Genomic DNA, 27724 nt, shown 5'->3' on the forward strand with positions numbered 1-27724 from the left:
GTGTTTTAGACTGTGGTCATTGACTGCAAAGTTTTACAGTGACTTACCTAGTAAACTGGAAGAGCCCAAAACATCCTTTACTGTGCTAAGCTAGCAAATTCACAAGAGGACTCTTCCTCACTCTGGGGAAGTGATTTTAAAGGGTAGCTGCTCGTTTTTTGGGGTTTTGTTTTGTTTTGTTTTGTTTTTTTGGGTTTTTTTTTTTGTTTTGTTTTGTTTTTCTGGGGTTTTGGAGTTGCTGAAGGGACTTTAACCCCCATGAATGTTTGAGCTCCATGTTTTATTTGGATCATCTCAGTCAGTAGAGTCTCTTCTGTCACTGTGGTAAGAGGCCATCTCATCTGCAGTAAAGTGCGGCTGTTGGTTGTAGAAGTATCAAGAGCCCAGCTTCCTCAGGTTCTCTAACCACTTTAGTGCTGGGAAGATGATGGGCGGTTACTGTGGCAGGAGATGAAATACCATCCTTGCTCCATCCCCAGTTCTCACCCTTATGCTGGACAGCCCCATTCTTCTCTCCTAAGGAGATACCCTCCTTATAGCTGGAACCAATGTCCTTACCAAATTCCATGGCTCTTTTTCTGCATCAACCACATGGCCTTTGCCATAGATTTCATTACACTGCATTTATGCTTACATGTCTATCTTCTGCTGTTCTATTTGGTGTTTGTATTTTGCACAGACTCAAGCATCTAGTAGCAGCTTAGTCTGGTTCACTGACAAATAATGATTTTATTCTGCAAGTGAGAAAATCATCTCTACTAGTCTCTTACTATTTAGAAAATTAAATCTGTAGTATGTGAATGAGAGATTGTATCTTTTCTATTATTCTAACTTTATGTTCTGAGTTCATTTCTGGATAATTGTAATGTGAGAAAGAGTGATCTTATTTTCGTGTGGAAGACCTCTGTAGTAACAGACCTGAGAAACCACGCTGAAGGATTTCTGCTGAAATAATACAATGGTATTCTAAATATACACCTATACATTACCATGGGTTTTTCTTTCAAATTAAATCAAGTAACAAAAGAAAATTAAAGAGGCATTTATTGGGCTTATTGCAGTGCATAAGGAATCATTCACAGTTGTCATCTGCATGCAGAACACAAAATTGTGTGCATTAATGTTGGTATTTTGTACGTGGAGTGATTCTTTTTAACTGCACCAATTGTGTAAAGCCACAGTCGCTATTCTCGGTGCTAGTGGAGATTTGTGTTCAACCCTCTGGTTATGACAGTGTTTGTTTTCTTGGTGTAGGTATCAAGAAAGCACTTGAGCTAATCCAAGCTGCAAAATTACAAGTTTCTCAAATATTTGATACATATTTTTTAGGACTTTGTCAAGTGTTTACTAGAGTTAGGGAAGCTGGTTTTACATTATAAAAGAATAAATGTATGTTTGCATACATAAATGTTATAAATAAATAAATGTTGCATTGCAGTGTTAGTGAAATATTTAACATTTTATTTCTCTGTTTTTATAGAACAGGTTATACAATCAAATCAAATCCTACTTTTTGAGGCTTTTCCCCCAACCCCCAAAATACTAATGCTGAACTGAGTTTCATCCATAGTTTTACTATAGTTCTTGGTTCATAAATTTCAAAGACCATAGAAATGTAAATTCATGGATAGTTTTAGAAAGAAGTGTTTCTTATACAGTGATTATTGGGTGGAAAACTTGCTTAGAGATGTGTAGGGGTAAGATTGCTATTCTTCTTACTGTTGTATGTGGGGTTGTATATGAACGAACGCTTTCATTGGTTTGCATTGATCACTGTGACTTGATGGTTTAGTTAGGTAATGTGTAAGTGGTTAATATTTTGATTTCCCACAGATGTCCTGAAAATCGTGATCCATCAGTAAGACTCTGCCTGCTCTATCTTGTTGTATTTTGCATTCATTTCTATCAAAAGGCAAAATCACCAGAAATTTAAAGTTATACAGTAGTATATACCTGTATTCCCAGCAACTTGGGGAAGCTGAGGCAGGAGGATCAAAAATTTGCAGGGCCAGCCTGGTTTACATAATAAAATCCTATCCTGAAAAGAAAGAAAGAAACGTTAAGTATTCCGCCGAGCTGAGCATGGAGGATTGCATTGTGGATGGAAAGAGCAAGGGGACAGCATGAGCGCACAGCAGGCCAGCTGCCACAGCAAAGAAAGACAAGGCCTCACTGTCACTGCCCTCTTCTAGTGTGTCTCATTACAGATGGTTGTGAGCCCACTATGTAGTTGAACTCAGGACCTCTGAAGATCAGCTGGTGCTCTTATCCGCTGAGCCATCTCTCCAGCTTGAACATATACTTTCATACAGAGGACCAGAGTGCTTTCTAGCACCCACACTGAGTTGCTCACTGCCCATACCTGCAGCTCTAAAGGATCTAATGCCCTTCCTCCCCTCCCCCCAACACACACACACACACACACACACACACACACACACACACACACACACACACCACCTGGGTTTAGTTCCCAACACCTACATGGCAACTCACAAGCACCCATAACTTGAATTCTAGGGAATCTAATGCCCTCTTCTGGTCTCCACAAATACCACATAGATGTTACTTACATATGCTCATACAGACTAACATGCACACAGATAAAAATGAAATAACCCTTTGAAAAATAATTTTATATGTAGATCAATGCGAAACAATTTAGAATTTAAAAATTTTTATTTTTGTTTTATGTGCATTGATGTTTTGCCTGCATGTATATCTGTGTGAGGGTGTCAGATCCCTTGTAACTGGAACCACAGGAAGTTGTAAGCTACAGTGTGGGTGCTGGGAATTGAATCTAGGTCCTCTGGAAGAGTACCTGGTGCTCTTAACCACTGAGCTCCCAATGTAGAATTTAATATTATGCCTTGAAAACACCAGGAAGAAAGCGTATGATAAACTTGAAAGAGGGAATAGACTATAAGACTTGAAGAGACTGGTTTATGTCTTTGGATCCTCCATTTCCACAGTGTGACTGGAATTTCCCATTTATTTTTCATAAATGTTATATTCAATACACAAGACTTTCAAAAGGGTTAAGTGTGGACCAATTACATGGGACAGTTTGAGCACACCCTGTAACCACACACATCAAATCTCTACTCCTTGGATGTATTTTTGAATGAATATACTTGGAGATTAAAAATTAATACATGGCTGAAAATAATGCCATTATGTCAGTACCGATTTCCATAAAGTATGTTCAGTAAAGCAGAAGAAAGATTTTGTGTAATTACATTTTTTAAAATCTGATTTAAGTTTGGGGTTGTATGCATTTGTCCTGCTATAAGTGGAATCTCGAATTCTCCATCAATAGTCACCCCCCCACACACACACACAACACATTTTAGCAGGATTTTATGTACTTATTGCTTGGCATATTTATGACTTTGAAGCCCATCAGTGATCTATCTCTCTTACCCAGGCCTTTGTTTTCCACATTGACTTTGATCTCAGCTGGGGACTACTTTGATCAATACAATAAAGAGGAAGTGGGGTCTATTCTAGACAAGTAGACAAGCTCTGGTATAGCCTGGCTGCTGGTTTCTGGAATTCTCTTTATTGAAATTCAGCTGCCATGGGGAATGATAACAGTCACAAGAAGAGATCCAAGCAAAACACTTGAGTTCTCAGACAAGTTTGGAAGCAATTGGAATTGACCATGCCTCACAGATGTTACTGTCCCATCTCCAGATCCCATCACCACCCCAGTGCCCTTGTTTGTGCTGCAGAGCACAGGGTACCGAGTACTGCTGTTGGCTGCTTCATTTCAAAGTAGTAGATAACTGGAATGCCTAACTGGAAGAAAACTGGTATTGTTTTTGTTTTTCTTCTATATTTAGGCATAACTTCTTTCAGATGGCTGCTGAGAATTACCTGTTCACAGCCACCTGGAAGACTTGAGGATTTAAAAATATCACCAAGATATACTCACTTCTTAAGATATGTTCATCTGTTTTGAATTACAGTATTTTTCTCCTCTTGGCAAAAACAAGACCAACTTCATGTACATTTTTGAGGTGGTGGTGTTATGGAGAAAATAAGGACCTAAAGCTAGGTGACCAGATGCTGTTACCAGTTTTATGGTCACATCAAGGTTTAATATATTGTTGATGTCCCAATTTTTTTTTCAGTTTAAACAGTAAAGGATTTGAGCCATGTATACTTTCTGTTTTAACATCCCAAACGTTATATATATAAAGCTAAATATATTTTGTTATTTAGAGGTTAACTGTTACCAGTAATACTGAGTTGGATTGCTTAAGAATCTGTAGTTTCACAGTGGGTAGAACATATGTGGTGTACTGGCTGGTTTGTGTGTCACCGTGGCACTAGCTTGAGTCATCAGTGAGGAAGGAGCCTCAGTTGAGGAATGTCTCCATGGGATCCAGCTGTATGGTGTTTTCTCAACTAGTGCTCAAGGGGGGAGGGCCTATGCCTAGGCTGGTGGTCCTGGGTTCTGTAAGAAAGCAGGTTGAGCAAGCAGTGGGAAGCAAGCCAGTTAGCAGCACTCCTCCCTGTCCTTTCCATCAGTTCCTTGCCCCCCAGGTTCCAGCCCTGCTTGAGTTCCTGTCCTGACTTTTTTCCAATGATGAACTGCAATGTGGAAGTGTGAGCCAAATAAACCCTTTCCTCCTGACTTGCTTTTTGGTCGTGGTGTTTTCACTGCAGCAATAGATGCCCTAAGACAAATTGATACCAGTGTAGTGGGGTATTGCTGTGACAGACCTGGACCATGTTTTGGAGAGGAGTATAAAAGGACTTTTGAACTTTGAGCTGGAAGAGCCATTGAGTGTTAAGAGCTCTGTGGGATGTTTTGTGGGATCTTGGAAGATAAGTTGTTGAGAGCAATGCAGATGATGGAGGCCTGGCTGGTGAAATTTCAGGGGCAAGTTTAAAGACTGTCAGGGCCGTTTGTTATTTTGAATTAAAATTCTGTGGTTCTGGTTAGCTGGAGCTGAAGAATCAGCTGTGATTAACAAGATACCAGAACTACTAATGCAAGACTGAGCTTTGCTGGTCAGCTGGAGCTAAGAAATTAGCAGTGATTAAGAAAAACACAGCATCACTGAGGTGAAGTCTTCTGGGAAGGGTTCCAAAGTGTAAACATTTCCTCACTAACTTTTGGTCATGGTATGTAAGATGCGTGGTTTATGTCAGCCCTCTTCCACTGTCTGAAGGTGTGAGCATTGTTTAGGGACATGAAGGTGGCTTCTCTGGCCCTTACTGCCCTCTGTTGTCATCCTCATTTTTGCCACATCTTAGTAGATAAAGGTTGTACCATCTTTCCATATCTCCAGCTCTATGGCTCATGGTTGAGATGTCATTTGGGATCATGGAAGGTCAGAACTCATTAAGTCTACTTCAGGGAACGATTCAAGTCCTGAAGGTTAATTGTGAATCTAATCAAAGCACTTCTGTGGGGCAGCTCTTGCTGAGCTGTGTACTCTCACCATATTGTAGAAATCCCTTAGAGCAATTTTCCTTGCATTTTTCTGTTGGGATACAGTATATAAAACCTTTATGCTTATCTGTATTCATTTCTGCAACAATAAGGCCTTGAACATGCTTTTTTAAAAATTTTTCTTTAGAGAATTACTTTTACTGAAATGACCTGTTTTGTCACATGTAGCTTGTCCATGGTGGTATTAGTAACTGTCAGCTATGCTAGTTCTCTCACTAAGAACGTCATTTTTAGTGGAAGGGGACGGAGTGTTGAAGGAAGCTGGTAAAGCTTTGTGTCCTGTACTCAGCCTCCAGCGCCGTCCACATCCACATCCTGGTGTGATGAGAGGGGAGTGAGTGCCAAGTCACTTGCCTGTGAGAGTCATTATCACAGTTTTATTTAGAAGCTGTGCTCCGACATGCTGCTTCAGCATCTGCCTTCCAGATCGTCAGAATCTAAGTTTAAGGGCTTTTTTCTCCTGCCTTCACAGATTATTCAACATTACATGATAAAGATAGTCTAAAACACCCTGCAAGGATTATGACTAGGCACAAATGTGGCTTGAACAGAATGGGCAGTTAGTAACACTCATTCAGCCTTCCGCAGAAATTTCTTCCAGGATGAACTTGTGTCTGAGAAGCAATAAGAACACAATGAAGAGCTAAGGTGAACTTAAGAATTTTGAATTTATCTGAGGCTGTGTGTGCACAGGGTCTTGGTGAACCTGGAGCTTGTTCTGCTAGATGAGCTGGCTACTTGTTTTAATTTTCCTGCCCCTACAGGCTTCGGGATGAACTAGCTTTTACTTTAATATTTTTAAATGTTGTGTGCATGGATGGGTGTTTTGCCAACATGTATATCTGTCCCCTGGAACCAGAATTCCAGATGGTTGTGAGCTTCCATACAGGTGCTAAGAATTGAACTTGGGGCTCTTTTATCGAGACCCGTCAACATGGGCCGCGTTCGCACCAAGACTGTGAAGAAGGCGGCCCGGGTCATCGAGAAGTACTACACACGCCTGGGCAATGACTTCCACACCAACAAGCGCGTGTGCGAGGAAATCGCCATCATCCCCAGCAAAAAACTTGGGAACAAGATAGCCGGCTATGTGACGCATCTGATAAAGCGCATTCAGAGAGGTCCTGTGAGAGGAATCTCTATCAAGCTGCAGGAAGAGGAGAGAGAGAGGAGAGATAACTACATTCCTGAGGTCTCGGCCCTACATCAGGAGATCATTGAGGTAGATCCTGACACCAAGGAAATGCTGAAGCTTCTGGACTTCGGCAGTCTCTCTAACCTCCAGGTCACTCAGCCTACAGCTGGGATGAATTTCAAAACATCACGTGGAGCTGTTTAATCTGTGATGCCATATTTTCAATAAACCTGAAAACAAAAAAAAAAAAAAAAAAAAAAGAATTGAACTTGGGTTAATTGAGCCAGTGCTCTCTAAACTACTGAGCCATCTCTCTAGCCCCTAACCTTTATTTTAGAAACAGGGACTTACTGTACAACCCTGGCTGACTTAGACCTAGCTATGTGGACCAGGCTTCCCCCAACTCACGGGAATCCTTCTATCTCCACTTACCTAGTGCTGGATTAAAGGTGCTTGACACCACTTCTGGCTGAATTGGCATTCTTAAAGCAGTTGCTTGGTTAGTTACAATGTAAACTGCTGGTTTCTTAGTTCAAGAATACACACTTAGCAGGTGGTCATCTTTGACTGCCATTAGTGACAGCAGAGTAGGAGCAGACATATCTCACTGTTTGAGATGCTGTCAAGTGCAAGGTCCGGGTGCCACTGTATTTGATGGCTGGTGAGAGTCTGCTTCCACCGGCTCTCTTACCGGGTGCTCATAGGCTGCACTTGTCTCTTTTAGGACATACATTCCTTCACGGGAGCCATGCGCCTTATTACCTCCTGCCACTTCAGGAGTGGGCTGCAACACAGGAATTGAAGGGGTTGCAAGTAGTCAGCATAACATCTGTGCCTATTTTACTCAAAGAATTTAAGCTTTGAAAAAGCCTTCTAATGTTTTGCATGAATATTCATAATTTCAATGATTCAATTAAATTGAAATTATAACACCAAGTTTCTGAAAGTATAGAAAATGTCTATATTGCACCTTTAAAAAGGGTGTTTTTAGTAACTAATTAAAAATGTGTTTGTTTTAAGAATGACATTGGTAGTAAGGCTCTAAACTATATATAACATATGCAAACAGTTAAAATGCTTAGTTCAATATGCAGACTAGAAAGTTTAGAAGCACATTAATTCTAAATCTATCATTTCCCTTTTGTATCTCTGACTTAATTTTTATATTGCAATACAATACACTATTCTTGCATACCACAAAACCACTGGAGAAAATAAACTGCCTTATGGCAGTTGAGTGCCTGTTAGCAGTGGGTGGGGAGGCTGTGGGGAGAATAGCTGGAGGCCTCTACCTCTGACACTGTTAAGCTGCTGCATTCATCATGTCAGATCCCAGACTAGCAAGGATGTCACAACTGAAGGAACCTTGAGGTGACAGCATGTCTCCATTATGCTAGAGGTCTAGGTCTTCACACCTTCACAGCAGCTCAAAGAAGTGCCTAGTTTCCTGGCATCTACTTACAACAACTACCTGCATAGACAGTGTAAAAGGAAAAAATTGGCTATGTCCTCACAGATCACCAGTAATGACTACCTACACAGCTAGTATGAGAGAAGTCCCCGTGTCCTCACACGTCACCAACCACCATTGCAATTTAAAATTGTCTTTGAAAAACCAAGTTACCTGTCTAGTGTAAATGATTTTGAACTTTTTGTAAGATTTATTTTTAGTCTTATGTATGTATATACTTTTGCCATGTGTGTGAGGTACCTTGGAGACCAGAAGAGGGCAATGGATTCCCAGGGGCTGGAGTTAGAGGAGGCTCTGAGCCATCTGATGTGCTAGGAACTGAGCTGGAGTTCTGGAAGAAAAGCAAGCACTCTTCACTGCTGAATGTGCACATGTGTGCGTGCTCTCTGTCTCTCTGTCTCTCCCTGTCTCTGTGTGTGTGTCTCTCTCTCAGAACTTTAATGCTTAGGTATGGATACCTAAGATTGCAAATATTACTCAAAAATGCACGGCCGAGTCTGTAGCTCACTGGGGCAGCACTTGTCTAGCATGTGTAACACCGAGAGTTGAGTTTCTAGCACCACATGGGAAGGGGAAAGATCAGCCTAACACAATAGCCATCCATTAAGAACATGAGTAGAAAGGGAGTCATGTGAGTTCGGGGCTGTGATGATTTTCTCCTTAATACACAGTGTCAGTGTACCCTCAGAGTGGTAAGCCTCCTTTCCCAGCTGTCTCTCACTAACACCGAGAAACTAGAACTGTACCTTGAGAAGACTTGAGCGTTTCTGATCTCTCCCCCATTAATGAGGGTGCTAGAAACAACATTTTCATTCTAATATTTGACCTCTATGGCTGACTCTGGGCTCTAAGGTTAAAAAGAGAAACTCAAACTGATTGCTGATTAGTCTCCTTGGAATGATGTTTTAAGTTAAGGTAGCATTAAGTTGGCATTTAGAGCTCCGTTGTCCCACAAGTTACCCTGCAAATTCTTGTTCTTCTTTACTCTTTTGTCTTCATCTTCATAATTCATACATGTAAAATAGTTTTTATATCTTCATTTAAAAAATACGTTTAAAATTACCTTTCCAGCATTACTGGAGTTTGAGTCTAGTGCCTTCCTCATGCAGGTGCTTCAGCTCAGAGACATAGCTGCAGCCCTCTCTTTAATTTGAGATGGGAGTCCTGCTAAGTTACTTAGGCTGGCCTTGAACTTACAGGCCTCATACTTCCAGAACACACTCTGAATCTAAGGTAGTTGAAATGTAGAATACATGTTTTATAAAGTGTCGCATAATTCCTCAGAAAATTGGACATAGTACTACCTGAAGACCCAGTTATTCCACTTCTGGGCATATGTCCCAGAGAAGCTCCAATATACAACAAAGACACATGCACCACAATGTTCATAGCAGCCCTATTTATAATAGCCAGAAGCTGGAAAGAACCCAGATGTCCTTCAGTAGATGAATAGATACAAACATTGTGGTATATTTACACAATGGAGTACTGCTCAGCTAGCAGAAACAATGACTTTATGAAATTCTTAAGAAAATGGATGCATCTAGAGAATATCATCCTAAGTGAGATAACCCAGTCACAAAAGAACAGACATAATATGCAGTCACTGATAATTGGATACTAACCCCAGAAAACTCTGAACACCCCAGAAACAACTCACAGATGATATGAAGTTCAAGAAAATAACAAAGGCCAAAAAAAAAGAAAATGGAAAACCATTATGCTTAATCTTTACACACCAAGAAAATTTTGACTAATTCCAGGTTACATCTTGTTTTACATGTACTTTATGCTCATTGTAACTAGTACGATTTTAATGCACACTATTAAACCTTTAAAAAACTCAAGTATTGACAAAAATGTATTCGTATACTTTTATGCAAAAATGCTTAAAATCTGTACATTTATCTTTGTTTTTTAAAATAAAAAAAAAATAAAGTGTCGCATAGTCCTATGACTTTGAATTCAGATATTCGAATTCTTTCCTAAAGATGAGTCTGTGTTACTTTGGAAGAATGTGCTCTCTGAGGTTGTAAACTATCAGTCACCCTGTCATGAAACCCATCAGAATTCACAGATGCTTACTAGAAGAGGCCTTTAGTGACAGCTGATCTCTCAGTGTAGTTGGGACCATCTCAAGGAATGAAACCAACAGGTTGCGCTTAAGTGAATTCTTTGAAAAGAGCTGTTCCTGGCTGAAAACTGTTTGATCTGGATTTAGCATCTGTTTGGGGTATCTAAGAAGAGATACTGACCAGCTAAGGAGTATCCACCATGACGGTCTGTAAATAGTTGACACAATTGGAGGAGAAAGCAAGAAGAAAGCAACTGTCCGTCTTTCTGAGGATTCTGGAGAAAATCCTCTGAAGGGAAGGAAGTAGAGTAAAAGTTGCTCTCCATGAGTAGTTTCATTTTTCCTCCTTGTCACGTACCTCCAGGCAGCTTCTATTAGTAAGAAGACCATCAGTTCTGAAGTGCTCATTGCAATGGTATGGCCTCACTGTAGCTGTAGTTCATTGCAGAGACCTGACAGTGCTGACATGCGTAGAACCAATGAGCTCCAAATACTGACTGACTAGCCACTAGTCATACCTGTCCATTTCTGAAGATCCTTTATGAATCCGAGCTGCTAGACTGTGGAAGGAAAGGAATGCAGAGAGTAATGTCGCCCTTCCTATTTCCTGGCTGCTTCTGTCCTGTGATGCTAATCATAGTTTCAAACCCAGATACTTCCTGTGCTAGCCTGTTAATACACACATGCTTTGTAATATTCTTTGTGGTTGTCTGTAAGCATTAAGCAACTTCAAAGATGCTGATCTTCATTATTATGCTACCTAAAAGACAGGGCTCGGCAAAGAGAGATACTTATTTCCAGGGATGCGTGCCCATATTGATTTTCTGGCTTTTAATTTGTTTGTATTCTCATCTAAATATCAGTGTCTCAAAGAGCTTCTTAGAGCTTTCCATCATAGCAGATTAAACGTCTCTGTTGATAGAAATTTAATAAAGGTCTGATTCTGTTTGTTGTGTTTGCCTAGGAATTTTGATTTAATGGCTGATGTAATCTTTTATTTGTATCAGAAAAAAACACTGATCTGTTTTAACCAAATAATAGATCCAAATGAGATATGCTTCAATAAAATAGAGCAAGAACTGAAATATTTGAACACTCGTTCACAGGCAGTGAGTAAATAATTACGGGACATCTACACACTAGACATGCTGTACAGCCAGTTCAAAGAGTAAGACAGGCTCCTGTGTAATAACAGAGGAAGGAAGAAAACCAGTAAGTCACAGAAGAATATGACCCAGTCCTATTGGGGTTACAACACAGACTTGAGGAAAAGCAGACACACTCTCACAGACACACACTTTCCAAGGATCTTTGAGCAGCTGCGTTGTGACTGCCTCTGGGAAGGGGCTTGGTGGCAGAACAGCACAACTGTGCTTTGTTTCTGTACTGCTTGAATTTTTGGACAGAACATATTAATTTACACATTTAAAAGGGATTCTATTCTGGAGAAAATGATCGGTACAAAGAAATTGATATTTTGAGGCCAGCTAAAATTGAGGAAATATGTTTGTGAATTTTTTGAAGGTACACCTTAAAGGCTGGATTTTATTTATAGGTCAAAAAAGTTGGGTTTTTAGGCTTTGTATTTGTTTACATGTATTTATAGATTTTCTAAGACAGAGTTTAAAGGTAAGATAATATTTGTATTCACTCATAGATTGAAAGAAGTATTTTGCAAACTGATAGCAAATACTAAGCCTTAAGAAAAAAAACTGCTTGGGCTTCTGTAAACTGTGTAGGAATAGGTGAGAGATGGTGTGAAAAAGTTTGTTTGAAGGAGGAAAGTTCTAGTTTATGAGCAACACTGATGTAGCCACAAGCTACTTCAGGAAGGAGACAGACAAAAGGCGTCTTCTTCAATGGGACAGTGTTTTAACAGCAGCAGAAACCAGAGTGCATGAAAACTGTTTTTCATTTGAGAAATTTACAAGACACAGTAACCAATTATATAAATCTTGATTCTTGCAAGCCAGTTTTACATAAACAACTATAAAATACTGATTGCTATCAACATTAGATGATAAGATCCTTTTTGTTAGGTTTCATAATAACTTGGAAGTCTGAAAGAAAAGATGCTGTAAGGTTAGAGGTGTCTGTCGAATTGTGGAGGTAAACTGTCAGTGTCTTGAATTTGCTGGAGAATATTCAGGGTTGAAGGGGTCAAAAGAGATGACAGAAACTCGTTGAACAATGTCTCAGATGATTATTAAAAAGTGGAAAACAAATGCATGGTTACTTTATATTTCTTTAAACTTGTTTTTAGTGAAGCAAAATGTTCAAAAAAAACAAAGTATATGTTGAAAAATTATGAAACTTTTATTTTGCAAAATCATTTTGTAGTTGAAACTATAGAGAAAGAATCTAGAGTAAGAATTCAAGCAATAGCTCATATTGTGGAATGTATGGAGGTAAGAAAGACCATGCTTGAGTCTTTGGAAGAAATAACACAGTAGATGACAAAATAGGCAGCCTTCATTTTTTTAAAATAACTTAAGTAGTGTCCTTAATGTACTAAAGTAATAGATCTTATGTGGAACACAAGTGCATTTAAGGATATACGCAAGCATGTTCACGAGCGCGCGCACACACACACACACACACACACACACACACACATTGTGGCTTTGGGTTTTCAACCTTAATCCTGCCGCCATTTAATACAGTTTTCATGCTGTGGCCTCCAACTATAAAATTATTTTTGTTACTATTTCATAACTATAATTTTGCTGTTGCTATGAAGTGTAATGTAAACATCTGTTATATAGTATATGTGACCCCTGAGAAAGTCATTTGACACTTCCACCCATCCACCTCCAGTGTTAAGTCTGCCTGGCACCCGTATACCACTGAGTTTCCTGGAGTCAGGAAAGTTCTAGACAGAGCTCAAGAAGTTGGTCACCAATGCTTTGAAAATTCCAGAGGATTTGATATAGGCTGTACAGAGTCTTCATCTTAAAGAAAATGAAAGCAGTATATGTGTATTATAGCCAGTTCTCTGATGAGTTACATTATAGCTTTGCAGTTGTGGTTTTATACTCATACTGAAATGTCAGTTTAAATCTTTTACACAAAACTACAGGCAGAGTCACCATCTTAGTTTCATTTCTCATTGCACTGGTAAGACAGATACAACAGAGGTGAGCAAGGACTTAATTTAGCTCACGGTTTAAGGTACAGTTCATCGTTCTGAAGTCAGGCTGGCGACAGAGTGGAGCAGCTGGTCCCTTCCTCAGCTCCGACAGAATGAATGCATGCCAGTGCTCGCCTGCTCTTTGCATTCCATCAGTCCAGGTCCTGGCTGATGACGTGATGCCATCTGTATTCAAGGGCATGTGTGCGTCCTGTACACTGCCTCTCTCGGCCCCCAGTCACCACCATGGCTCTGCTTCCTGCTGTCATTGTGCTTTCCAACCTGACACTGGTGTATCCTTCACTGTCGGCCAGTCACCTTACCAGTGCCACCAATTCTCGGAAGCTTTCAAAGTCCTTAATGCCATCTTTTCTCACAGGCAATCACAGAACAGCAGTATTTATCTGAGGTATATAAGTATTTCAGCAGTTCATAAACTCAGCATATTACCATGCTGAGGCATTATAAATAGTTTTTCTAAGAATTCTTAAAATCTGAAAACCAGGAAGTTGGTCTTTCTTACATTTGACTTCTTACATTATTGTATTCATTTCGAGATTTGTTCATTTTTGGAAATGGAAAAAACTGAATCAACTGTGAACATAGTTCATAAAGTTGGGCATTATAAAAAAGGAAAATCTTTTTTACTCATAGTCAATTAAATTATCACCTTCACCACAAAATAGTAAATGTCAGGGTTGCCAGGTAACAGCTTAGTGGCTTATGATGTATGGCAGTGCTGTGTCTTGGGAGCTTCCCCACTCAGAAGCTGTGTATGGTAGGGCGTCCAGTAGAGTGATCTGGTTTCGCCTTAGGGAATGGATAAAGTGCATTGTTCTTTTGGTTTTCACTAAAGCATCTTCACATAGTTCTTCAGGGATGCTTGTCAGTCTTTTCCATTAAAGTTTGAATGTTAGATTATTATGTTTCCTGTTATTGAGTATGGGTGGCTCTGACATGATTTTAAGTATGCATAATAAGAATGGCTCATGCGGAAAGGAAGAGGAAAACAGCTCAAGTCTTGATTACTGAAGGCCTTGAAGACCAATAAGGGACACAGAAGAGGTTTCTTAGTCTATTCTATGGTGCTATAAACTGATGCTGAGGAAAGAATAAAGAAAAATGTGCTTGGTTTATAATTCTGTGACCGGAAAGTCCAAATGGCTTGAGGCCAGCATCTGGCAAGGGCCTCTTGCTACATCACAGCTGAGAGAAGGCCAGGAGGAAGGATCACCCAGGGAGAGAAGCAGGAGAGTGGGTGAAAGCAGACTTGCTTTACAAAGCTCCTTCTTATGATGTCCAACCAGGGTTTCTAGACCCCTAACTCTTCTTGGAGAAAAGCAAGCCCTAATACCTGGACATTGTTACATAGGTGTCATGAGTTTTGTTTGATGTGGACAAGCCAGAATTAAGCCATTGCAATGACGCTGGAGATAGACTTCTCTCTCCAGGAAAAAAAAATTGTCCTTGTCCCCCAGAAACCTAAAAAAAAAAACAAAAAAAAACAAACCTGAACTGATGCTGAGTTTTCCTTGTCTTTTCAGTCTACTCCATTACACCTGGCAGCAGGCTACAACAGAGTTCGGATAGTTCAGCTGCTTCTACAGCATGGTGCTGATGTCCACGCAAAAGACAAAGGGTAGGTGCAGCTATTTGTTCCTTTTTAGAGGTCTCATGGCAAGATAATTGTGCAGTTTTCATCATTTGATAGCCTGAAGTCTTATTACCCATTCATTAAGAATGTTCACATAGGCTGGAGAAAGGCCCTAGTAGTCAAGAGTCCAGAAGGCTGGGTTTGATTCCAAGCAGCACGCATGGCAGCTCTCATTTCCCAGAATTCAGTGCCCTCTTCTGGCCTTGTGGGCACCAGGTACAGAAACGTGCAGTACAGACATACATGTAAGCATAACACCCATACACATAAAATAGTAATAGTAATCTAAGACGTTCTCAGGTTTGATCTCAGGTCTTATTTCATATACCTACTATAGACGTCTCACAATCATCTATTGCACCGATTTAATTTTATTGCAATTCTATTTGAAATTATTTTCTAAATTATAATAATTTCCATCTCTTAAATTACATTTTAGAAAGATTTAAAAATAGAAATGTGATAATCTAGTATAGTGGCTATTAAGAGAACCTCATTTATAAACTAGTAATGAGTAAACAATTTTTAAATTTAGTTATTAGCTTAATTCACTTAAGCTAATTCAATATAGATCATCTTTATAAACATTAATACAGAAAAGAATGAGTAGGAAACAAAAAAGTGAGTCGTTATGAATTAATAAATATTGGAAACTTGCCAGTTTTTCTCTAGTTTCCAGTGATCTATGGACATTTGTTCTCGGTCCATCTGAAAGGCTAACGTTGCTCGTTATCTGCCTTAAGATCTCAAGAATAATTGACCCTGCCCAGGTGAAGCAGATTATCTTGGACTTCTGTGATTGACAGCATAAAGGAGCAACGCCCCAGAGGGAGATTTTTCATTCAGCTCACATTCATGTCAGGAAGCACAGAAATGAACTCTACTTGACAATTACAAGAAAGAGAATCCATCCATTTCAGATCTGCTCTTTTCCATGCTGCCTGTCTTGTGTGTCATGTGTTGTGCCTCCTGTGAATGCTGTGTCCTGATGGCATAGAGCGCAGGTGCCCAGTGTCCTCGTCCTTATCAAGACACGCACAGCAGAAAAGGGCGGCTTTTAACTTCACTTAGGGCACTCTGATCGGGTGGTTACAATAATCTTGGGCATTTAATATTCACTCTGAGTATGGTGAAAGTGGATTAAAATATCACTGTTTCCGTTCCCTGCCAGCTAGTGCACTTGCTACATATGGATAACTTGATTATTAGTGTGTTGCCTGATAGTATCTTATTATCTTTATGGATCCTATTTAAAGACCACAAGATGAGTGCTAAATGTGTGAATATAAGCTGCACTTTGATTTCTTTCCATAAATTCTTAAAATGCCTTTAAAAACTAGGACTTAATGAAATTTTTTAAAGCAATGCACAGCCAGATGGCTGTGTTTGAAATTTCAGTGTTTTAATTTTTCTCTCTTTGTCCAGTGGACTTGTACCTCTTCATAATGCATGCTCATACGGACACTATGAGGTCACAGAACTGCTGTTAAAGGTAAGAGAAATCTAAAATACTGAATAGTAACATTCAGCTTAAACTGTTTTTTTTTAAGCTGAGTTTAAAACAATTCCAAAAATTATAGCTGAAGACTACGTTTTCTGAGTTTGCTTTTCCCTCATGGAAACAATGGCTAATGTCAGATTTTCCCTAATTCAGCATGGAGCTTGTGTTAACGCTATGGATCTGTGGCAGTTCACACCACTGCATGAAGCTGCTTCCAAGAACCGTGTAGAAGTCTGTTCTTTGTTACTTAGTCATGGTGCCGATCCCACCTTGGTCAATTGTCATGGCAAAAGTGCCGTCGATATGGCTCCAACTCCTGAGCTCCGGGAAAGACTGACATGTAAGTATTGTATCCAGAACCGAGTGTAGCTAGCCATCAGGGAGAGCATCTCGGTTCTGCTTTGTTACTTAGGCTGTTTTCTAACTAGATCATATTCTCTTACATGCATGCCAATTTATCATATTCTAATCACATGCTTGCTTCATGTGTTTTACAAGAGCCTTTAATACATACATACATACACACATACATACGTGCATGCATACACACACACACACACACACACACACACACACACACACACATTTTTTAAGTCCAATTCTAATTTATCAAAGCTACTTGGTTTCTTGATTTTTTTTGTTTGTTTGTTTGTTTGTTTCTGGTTTTGTTTTTGTGTGGTTTGGTTTCTTTTCCTATATTGTGTTTTGTTTTTGTGACAGCTAAGGACAAGGTCCATGAACAACCATTTACGGAGTATTTTCCCGTGTGACAAACAATAGAAATACAGCAGTGTGCAGATCAAAACAAAAGTCTCTCGACTTATAGAACTTCTGTTCTTGTACCACTGGTAATAAACATTGATGCTGAGCATTAACTGTCTGTCTCCAAAAAGTTGACAGTCATATTGACATTGTGAGTCTTATTTCTCAAATTTAAGTGAGGTTTGATGGGCATAACTTCTTAACTATTAATATTATATGTATATATGTGTGTCTATACATATATTTAAGGAAACTGCACATAGGCTTAGATATACAGAAAGCTTATATAGAGAAGTCTCATCCACAGTGTGTCTTAGTTTCTGTGTTACTGACATTTTACACTAGTGCTGCACACGTATCACAGTTAACCCAGGATCGATCGGCACATTGTTGATGGAAGGCACACTAACTAGGTTTCCTTAGTTTGGACCAGAAGTCCCTTTTTTTTGTTTGGGTCTCACTTGGGTTATCACAGTATGTGCATACAGCTCTCCATGTGGTCATTGCAGCTTTTCCTTACCTGCGCTCTGCATTCAACCTAATATGAGAGTCTTAAGAATGAGAAAATCTTTATAATTCCTCAAGGAAAAGAATGCTCAAAATGATGCTCACAGCATTTATATTGTAACACCTTTTAAGCTAATTTTTATGAAAAGAGCAATTTCCTAAAACTTGTAGTCACATTTGGAGACTGACGTTTATTGTAGTCAGGTAGTGGGATTAAATTAGATCTTCGTCAAGTGTCAGTGCAGTTGTAACTGGGGACATCCTTTGTACTACTGTCTTTGGAGAACCTCCCGTGTATCTTGACATGCTGTATTGGATTATGTAGTTTATTTTCTATGGATTCAAGCCTCTTAGAGACATGCACGTTTGTAGGGAGGCCTGTTGCTATCCTGAGATCTGTGAGGTCTCTGCATCATGTCTCCATCTAACCCCAACCTAGTGTTGTGCTTACGTAAGCTGTGTGCCCAGCAGCTTCAGCCAGCTGAATGTGACTCTCCTCAGGGGTACAGTACTGTTTTCTCACGTCCTCTTCAGTTTATGTAATGGCCCACTCATATTTATCCCTAACTCTGCTCTCAACGGTTTTACAAATTAGTGTCTTACCAGAAGTCTTAGCATTCTGTTTTATTAGGTTGTCTTAGTCTCTTGTAGACCTTAATGTTCACATAAATGTGTGTAGCTTTACACAGGGGAGCAGTTCCTAATGTTGTTAACCTTCTCAGTGGGGCTTCTTTAAAAATCAGATCTGCCAAGAGTTCCAAGGAAGGGAGGACTTCCAGCTCTAATCCAACTGCAGCGTTCACTGTCACGATACCTCTTTGTAGCTGCTGTTCAATCTCAGAAGATTTTTGAAGAAAATTATATAGGAGGCTTGAGAAATGGATCAGTGGTTAAGAGTGCTTGTTGTATATTCACAAGGAACTGAATTTTGGTCCCAGCCCTCATGTGACCAGCTAGGCATGTTCTTCATGTGCTTGTAATGCCCAGGCTGGGAGAGAAGGAGACAGCGCAGTCTCTGCAGTTTACTGGCTGCCAGCCTAGTTGCGCAAAGGGCTGTTCTGAGCCCCAGCTCAGAGTTAAGAGAGGATCCTACCCCAGAGGGTCATGACACTTCATCTGGCCTCCATACATGCATAGGTACAGACACATACAAGAAACAAAAATAATACACTGTGCCATTATTAACAACTACAATATTCTGCACACTTATCCCCTTTCTTCATTTCATTTATTCTCTGTATAAAGCTAAATAATGAGGTTATCTAAATTTTATTCTTATTTTAAGATACATTAGAAAAGCAAACTTTTAGACATTTCATAAATATGAAATTATTAGGTTTTAGGGTTAGTGTCATTTGTACTTTTAACATCTTTTAAACTGCCCAGTGTCTTTGAGTTTCTAAAAACAAAGTCATAGGACTGGGAGGTGGTCTAGCAATTTAGAATGCTTCTGGCTCATACAGACGACCTGGTTCCCAACACCCATGTGCTACTGTTCACAACTGTGGGGTTTGTTTGTCTTCACCTTAAATGTCTCTCAACTGCTCTCTCACTCCAGCAAAACTCTACAGTCTGCTTACTCCTACTTGTGAATACACCTGCCCTTTTGTAGATGTCAGGATCCTGCTGTGTATGTGCCTGCCTATAAATCTGACCTCATTAGCTCCTATGTGCAACATTAAATCAAAGTATCAAATGTTGTCATTGCTATTTCCTGCTTACCTTAGTATCTCAGTTACCCCTGTGTCTTGTTCCACAAGTTTTAAAATCTCACATTTTAAATGTAACTGTTAAAAGAATAAACAGAGATTTGGCTACAAGATGGCTCAGCCAGTAAAAGCATTCACCACAGAAACCTGATGGACTGAGTTTGCTTCCTCAGAAGCTACTGTAGACAGAAAACCAAAAAAGTTTTTTAAGAGTTGCCCTCTGACCTCTATCTATCTGTCTGTATGTAAAATTAATCTTTCTGCTTACCTTTTTCTGTATTTGTGTGTGTATTGGGTGTTTTTGAGCTGGTCTCAGGCTCACTTTGCAGGTCAGTCTAGCCTCTACTCTGGAATCATCCTGCCTCAGTCTTCCCGGTGCTGGGACTACAGGATTGCATACAGTACCTTCCAGAGTAGGTTATAACTTCAAAACTACATGTCAACTATTGTTTCTTTGGCAGATGAATTTAAAGGCCATTCTTTGCTACAAGCTGCCAGAGAAGCAGACCTGGCCAAGGTTAAAAAAACGCTTGCTTTGGAAATCATTAACTTCAAGCAGCCACAGTCTCATGAAACTGCATTGGTAAGATGATGATACCCATAGGTCCCTTGGGTCTGTAATAGTGGTGCAAGATTAAATCATTCTTTTCATTTCAGAAGCCTTGAAGTCACATTGCTCTCTGAAATGCCCGCAATTTGCATTTTAATGTTGGCTGCACTGGTTGTTAGTTGGGTTTGGTCATGGTTCTTTGTGAGTGAGGGACTGGATATTTGCTCAGCTGTGATTTAGACTTGTTTTATCTCTGTATTCACCCAAGCTTATTGACAAATTATTTTTGTGCTCAGTGCTTTCATTATAATGCAAAGTGTGATCTGATAGAATTTTCTCTTTGGGGTGTGCTTACCAGATAAATATTGTATTTGTTTTCTGTAGAAAATAGGGTTTCATAGGTATTTGCATCATCCTTTGGAGTAATTGCATTCAAGTAATAGATTATGTTCAAGTGAGGAAATGTTAAAACCGGGCTTTCTGTTCCTGACTGTATCCATCACCTTTAAAGCTATCTTTCCTCCTAGTACTCAGGAAGATTGCCGAATTTTGTCATTAAGCACATTAAGGCACAAATGTTGGGCTGGCTAGTGTCTGCCCCTAACTTTAGAACCTAAGCATATGTGTTTCTTCTGTTACAGACTGTTAAATACGCTTCATTTAACTTTCTTAAACCGTCATGGCTTGGAAAGGTCATTTAGTCCATTTTGCTGAAAACACTATTAAAAGATGAACCAAATTGAAAAGGGCCAAGTTAAATTTAAAACCACCAAGACAGATAGCTTCAGTCTATCTACACAGTGCTATGCCGGGAGTCCACAGTCAGTATAATCCCCAGCACTAAAGAAACTTGACCCTCTGCTTTGGGGCATTTGCTTTATTCAGTTGTGAGTAGTTTTGTTTTTCAACTGTTAATCCAATCATTGATGTGAAATGGAGCAGAATATAAATGTTACATCAGTAGGGTAAATATTTCTAAGAGTATTGGTTCCCTTACATTGCTTCAAGGGCATATGTTCTCACCAGTGCCTAAGCAAACCTGCTTACCCTCGAGTTATGTGCATCTGTCAGTGACGTAATCAAGAAACACTGGCCTCTGGCTGACAAACCAATGAAAGCTTGAGTGTATATAGATTTCGTGGCTTTGAAAAACTAGTGTTCCAGTGCCTTCCGTGGAATATTTGCTTAGTAGTATTTACTGACGGAAAAAAATGAAGTCTCTTAACGCCTAATTGAGAAGATAATTTCACTTGCTGTGCACTCCCATGTGTGTAAAAGGAATACTGACCACAGAGTAAAATGCATCATTATGTCCTGATGTTCTCTGAGATTGCAGTGTGCCAAATAACTCCAGTGCTGTCTCATTCGGGAGTTAATGTTTACGTAGAAGTTTGTCTTAAACTGAATTTTGTTTGATTTACAGCACTGTGCTGTGGCCTCCTTGCATCCCAAACGAAAGCAGGTGGCGGAGCTGTTACTTAGGAAGGGAGCCAATGTCAATGAGAAAAACAAGGAGTAAGTACAGTTACAGAAGAGTGACATAACTTGGTCATACAACCCCATCATTGCCTACCCTCCCCCACACGTTCATTCCTTTCTCTCAACAAGCCCGTCCTGGTTTTACGTCTTCTTGTTGCCATATTTGCTTCTTCTTGGTGGTCTTTGAGTTGCTAAGTTAGTTAAGGTGGTGTGATGAACATACACAGTGGTGCATAACCACACCACAGCACTGAAGGAAAGGAGCCTTCTGTCAGCAGCCGGCAGCTGCCAAGAGTTCTTACAGTAAAAGTCACAACATTCCCTTTCCTTTTTCTTCTCTCCATAGTTTCATGACTCCTTTGCATGTTGCAGCTGAAAGAGCTCATAATGACGTCATGGAAGTTCTGCATAAGCACGGAGCAAAGGTAAGCCTTAAGTCAGCACCAGGCAGCAAGCAGCTTCCAGGGCTTGAGTCCCAGTACACTCATCCTTTTCAGGAAAGGCAGTTGGCATGGGCTTTTGTGTTTCAAGTCATAGGTTGTCCTTTGAAGTTGATTTAATTGTTTTTTTAATAAATTGTCTCTGTCCTTTTTTCTTAAATAAGGTTCCTTCTTCCTAAACATTTAACTTTTAGGTTAACAAACAAACAAACAAAAAAGACTAATCAGCATGCCCACCCATCAGCTAAATACTAAATACTAAAATACAATCTTCTGACCTACTTACACAACTCCTGTTTTGTGTAGTCTCTGCAAGAACATAGGAAAGATGAAATTTGAATACCAGATTTTTCAGTGAAAATTTTAACATTATAACCACATTAAAAGTAAACATATTACTGTTTGCTAAGCATGGTTAATAATATATTTATTTGATAAGCTCTACATGAAATCTCTGTAACTGATAATAGCTGTTGAACTAAGTTTTATAACCAAGCAGTGATCCCAGATCCTTACATGATAATTCTTTGTAAGATTAAAAGGTTTGGGAGGCTGGAGAGATGGCTTATCTTTTGCAAAGCATCCGAGTTCATTCTTAGCACCCATGTTGAGTCTTTCTTTTCTTCCTGACTCTTGCATTTCCCCTTACATAAGCTTCAGATTTGTGTGTATTGTTTTATAAAGTATTGCACTACTTGATTATACTTTACAAATGAACAACGTTATGTATATTAAATGTTTTCATTCACAGTGCATGTGATCTACAATTCTGCTTTAAGAGGACATTTAGCATTCTTAATTGAAATCATGATAAGTTAAAAAGAACAGTTTTACAGGTTTATCACCTACTTTGTAGCTACAACCATGGCATTGTTATATAAACAACATGTTAAGTCAGAAATAGTAAGTTAAGGGGGCTTTCTGTTACACTCATGTGAATTACTTTTGCCCTAGGTCTGACTTTACAAGTAATTTTTGACAATTAAACTAATAATACTCATATAAACCATGAATAATGCTCTTAGTTCTTAAAAATATTTACTTGTTATCACGTACAAGGCATTTTTTTCCCAGAAAAGTTAAATGAAAAATAAATTTTTTGATAGTCTCTCCCAGTAGCATTGGGTAGATGCAAGGTTCTCAGTCCTTACTGGCTGTTCATGTGCATAATGAATTTTCATTAATAAGCTGCCATCAATAGATCTCAAATGCAACATCATGATGGATGTAGTGATAACTGCCTTCAGTCCTAGCACTTGTGAGGCAGAGGCAGGTAGATCTCTGCTGTTTGCGTCCAACCTGGTCTACACAGTAATCTGTAGGTGAGCTAAATCCAGAGGAGAGGAAGGAAGGAAAGAAGAAAAGGCAGTGGCAGCAGTGGCCACTGTATCAACTCCCTACTACTCATTCCTGGATTCCAAGGCAGGCTGCCAGTCCCACAGGGTTGCTGCATTGATTCAATCATACATTAGTACAAATTTTTCTTGGCTACTGTTGGGCCATGTTTTCCTTGCATAGTATTTTCTTTATGTGATTTCTATTTGACTTAAGTGGCCCACAGTTTCCATTTGAATCTAACAGCACTTTCTGAACATGTTCACATGATCAAATACCTAACAGCCACAAAAAGGGAGGAAAAGTGTATTTTGCACATGGTTCAGAGGTATAGTCTGTAGTGGAAGAGTGTGCTGAAGTAACCACATCATAGCAGACAGGAATCAGAGTGGAGTACTAACAGGAAGATTCAAGCACAGAGGACACAACCGTAGTGACCTGCTCCGAGTTACTATGGCCATCCACAGTTCAATCTCCTGCTAACCTCCAGATTCTAAATCTGTCAGGGGATTAGCACATTCATTTAATCTGAACCCTGAGAGTCTAGTCATCTCTAGAAAGCCCTCGCAGACATATCCACACATTTGCTTTACTAATTATTAATTCCTTAGTCACTTTCTTGGTCCAATCAAGTTCATAATCAAAATTGTCTAGCATGACCTCTAAATGTATGGCTTATGAATGTCTTAACTATTGTTAGCACTATTGAGTATGTAACATTAAATCAAGCCTCTTCTTTTTTTCTTCTTCTTCTTTTTTTTTTTTTTTTTTTTTTTTTTTTTTGGTGGTAGTTTCACATTTTAATAAAAATAATCTGTTTAGCACTGAATCTTAAGTATTTGTAGTGGATCAGGGGATTCAGACTTAAGGCTTGGTCTCAAACCATTTTAAAGGGTCTGGGGGGTAAGACCAGTGGCTTCAGGGAAAGACAGAAGGTGGTGGCAGATTTGCTGACTTGTTTGGTTGGAGTTTTGTTTTTCATTTGTTTGTGGGGAAGAGTCTACTATGTAGTCCTAGTAAGCGTAGAAACCACTGTGCCGCAAGGCGGACTTCAGACTGGTGGGGTTCTTCTGTGCAAGCCTTCCTGAGAGATTTGTGATGTTGCCTTCTAGTAAAGTGTAATCTCTTCCTCACCAGTCCCTGCAGAAAGCCTGTTTACTATTCCCCTGTTACACATTTAGTGCTCTAAGTGAGCTATAGAGATAGACTGTCAATAAATCATTAGAAGCTCTTCTATTTATCTCCACTGAGTGCTTTACTCATTGGTAACTTTATTTACTTCAACTTGGTTGCTGGATAAAGTACTCTATAGTCTTTAGTAGATAATACTTAGACTTTGAGGGAAGAATTATAATCTTCATTCATGATTTAAAAATATATACTTGTTAAAAGAAATGATCTTGCATTGCATTAATGTCTTATACTTTATGGATATGAAAGTTTTTAAGATACTAAAAGACCAACTTAAAGGAATGAGTAAATATCTCATATGCATAGAATGTATAACATCATTATATAACCAACTTACCAGTTTCCGTTATAAGTCAATCCTCATCAAATGGAACTTTTAAAACTAAATCTTAATTCTTTTTACAAACTTATTCCAAGAACCATTGATACATTATAAATTTTTATTCCTTGTTAAAATACAAAATTCCCCAGAGTAAGTGATGGGAATGTGAATGGACCATTTTCCACAGCACTCAGTTCTACCATACTTACTTACAGAAGGTTAAGTGTGTTTGTCTTAGGGGTTTACTGCTATGAACAGACACCATAGCCAGTGCAACTCTTAGAAAGGACAACATTTAATTGGGACTGGCTTACAGGTTCAGAGGTTTAATTCATTATCATCATAGCAGGCAGCAAACACGGTTACACTCAGGATGACATGGTGCTACAGAAGGAGCCAGGAGGTCTGTGTGCTGATGTGAAGCAGCAGGAGATGGTGTGCTGTACTGGTGTGACTTGAACATAGGAGATCTCAAAGCCTGCCTCCACAGTGATACACTTCCTCCAGCAAGGCCACACTTTCTAATAGTGCCACTCCCCACCAAGCAGCCAAACATGAATCTATGGGGGCCGTTCCTATTGAGACCACCACAGTGTTCTGCAGATCTGCTGCAACACTGGAGGTGAAGCTGGCTAACTAGTCCTCAATAAACAGAAAACCTTTATAATTCTTCTTCTGCTTAGTACATTTGTTTGCTCAAGGACTGAGCTATATTTAAAACACTAGAGTCATCCATTTGAAATCTTAAGTTAGTAAGATCAGTATTTTAGAAGAATAACGCTCAAACTATACTTACATGATTTAATAAACTAAATTGGAATACATCATTACCATTCGTTTTTACAGCTATATAATTGAGTATGTCTCATCTAATTTCCAGAAAGTGTGAATAATTAGGATGTTTTCAGTCTATTCTTCTAATACTATAGCACTAGTGAGCAAAAGTTAATCAATGTTGGTTTTCAAAAAAGTTTCACAGTTGACTGTTCTCCTGGGAGCCTACTTGCTACAATGTGAAAGAATGCCCAGTTTCACATGGACATCCAATGCTTTTTCAGATGAATGCACTGGATAGTCTTGGTCAGACCGCTTTGCATAGAGCTGCCTTAGCTGGCCACCTGCAGACCTGCCGCCTCCTGCTGAGTTATGGCTCTGATCCTTCCATCATCTCCCTGCAAGGCTTCACAGCAGCGCAGATGGGGAATGAAGCCGTGCAGCAGATTCTGAGCGGTGAGTCACACGGCCTGTCTTCCTTTGCTCGTGCCCCTCCCAGAGAACAGACCCTGAATGTTTCTTTTTCACACCTTTCCTACATAGTCACCCCATCTCTGATTTGTTGTAGGATGAGGAGCTCTCAGGAGGAGATCTATACCTTTTTTAAGTTAGTTGGTTGGTTGGAATTGAACACAAGCCAGAATTATGGTAGCTATACAGTCTGTCCAATGGAGAAAAAGTTAAATTTCTATAGTAATGACCTATAATTGTTCTTACATGTCTGACCTACTTGTTGTTCTTAACTATTCTGAAAGTATCTTAGAGTTTTCTGATTTAAATGTATTTATCAACTTTGGATGAGTGTCACAGTGAATGCTGCCCACTCTAGTGTAAGATGCTTACTTTGTTGACAAAGAGTCTGTCAACAGAGTCTGATAGAACAGACACTGACTTCCTAACTCCCAAGGAAGAAGTAACAGCCTCTGAAAACTGTGGAATTAGACATGAAAGAATTTCCATATAATTACTGTTCTTTCCCTCCCCTCACCCTTTGTTTGGGTTCCATCACTGTAGCCAGAAGGAACTGAAAGAGCAACATAAAGACACCTATAGACAGCAGTCAGAATCCTAGCTCCTCTTTGCTGCCTGTAAACCGTATGCCCAAGTTCTGTAGGCGCAGTGCCCCCTTTTATAGCAGATATCTTACGATTTCTTCTTCCCAGAAATAAAATTCTTAAGATTATCTGATACATGATATAACTGTTCAGAAATCTACATCCGAAGGTCCTAAACATCCATATTCAAATATCTAAGTGACAGTGTATTGCAATGATCTTAAGAGTTGTTGTGTGATGGCTTGGAGATGACAAAGCTAGAAAACCACAGTTGACCCTACAAATTTTGGGAGGCGCTCAACACGCCCTCGTTTAGATGCGCAGCATCTCTCCAGGTTTGTGGTAGTTAGAGGTGTGCTAGCACTGCGAGGGAAGCCAGTCTCAGGAAATCATGCCGTGCCCTGAGCACTGTGAGGATGCTTCCCACCTCAGCTCACTCCTGCATGCCAGCCACTCTGCTTCAGGCTGTGGGCTTGTTGACAGAGATGAGAATGGAAACTGATAGAAAACAGGCCCCGACTCCCTGACTCCCAAATTAGAAGTAGCAACCTACTGAAACCTCAGGAACCAGATGTGAAAGAATTGCAGTGAGGTTACTTACAGAAATGAGTATAGTAATCCCAGCCCGCCTTTGGTTATTGAGTTCCCAGATGAAAGACAATCTCACAGCCTTTATGTTTACAATAAGCCCTAATCACCACAATAGGTGGGCAGCTGCCCACCCTCCATGCTGTTAAAATCTACTTTGCTATCAATAAGCCCAAGGTATTACTATTTACATCATCTGGGCTGCTCTTAGCTCCAATTGGACAGCTCAGGGACAATCTCTATTGACCTTAACCCATGGCAGCTTCTCCTTCCTCCTCTCCTGTACCTTCTTCTTCTCTAGAGGCAACTTCCTCCAATAATTTCAAAAATTTCTCTTCTTTCTCACCCCTGGCTTTTCCTCTAGTCTTCACTGCCAGAATGTGGCCAGGGTTTTAAGCTTGACTGTTAAGGCCCTGCCTTGAACAGAGCCATGGGGTATCTGCTGCAGAAGATAAGATACTGCTCCCCACTATGGAGTAGCTCTTTCAGACATTGCAATCATTTTGTAAATTGGGATTTTTATGAAATATTCTTTCATACTTTTTTACTGGAAATAATTCACTACTGAATTTTACTTCTG

At 39.6% G+C, this 27724-nt stretch overlaps 2 protein-coding genes across 2 annotated transcripts in view; both read left to right on the forward strand.

Annotated features, from left to right (window-relative positions):
- TNKS (tankyrase) overlaps positions 1 to 27724 on the forward strand; it is a gene marked incomplete at its 5' end in the record, with an annotated part of 126149 nt that overhangs the window by 68695 nt on the left and 29730 nt on the right. Inside the window, 7 exons of the mRNA XM_080928761.1 lie at positions 14822 to 14916; positions 16357 to 16423; positions 16586 to 16772; positions 19872 to 19993; positions 21384 to 21475; positions 21786 to 21864; positions 25786 to 25957. Coding sequence (XP_080784887.1) covers positions 14822 to 14916; positions 16357 to 16423; positions 16586 to 16772; positions 19872 to 19993; positions 21384 to 21475; positions 21786 to 21864; positions 25786 to 25957 — 814 coding nt within the window. The remainder of the gene's footprint in view (positions 1 to 14821; positions 14917 to 16356; positions 16424 to 16585; positions 16773 to 19871; positions 19994 to 21383; positions 21476 to 21785; positions 21865 to 25785; positions 25958 to 27724) is intronic.
- LOC308429821 (small ribosomal subunit protein eS17-like) lies at positions 6402 to 6806 on the forward strand (the record flags this gene model as incomplete). Its single annotated transcript, XM_080928818.1, has 1 exon — positions 6402 to 6806. The coding sequence occupies one exon, from the start codon at positions 6402 to 6404 to the stop codon at positions 6804 to 6806; it is 405 nt and encodes a 134-aa protein (XP_080784944.1).

The sequence above is a fragment of the Micromys minutus genome, assembly GCF_963924665.1.
Source record: "Micromys minutus genome assembly, chromosome: 14".
In the NCBI taxonomy this organism is placed as follows: Eukaryota; Metazoa; Chordata; class Mammalia; order Rodentia; family Muridae; genus Micromys; species Micromys minutus.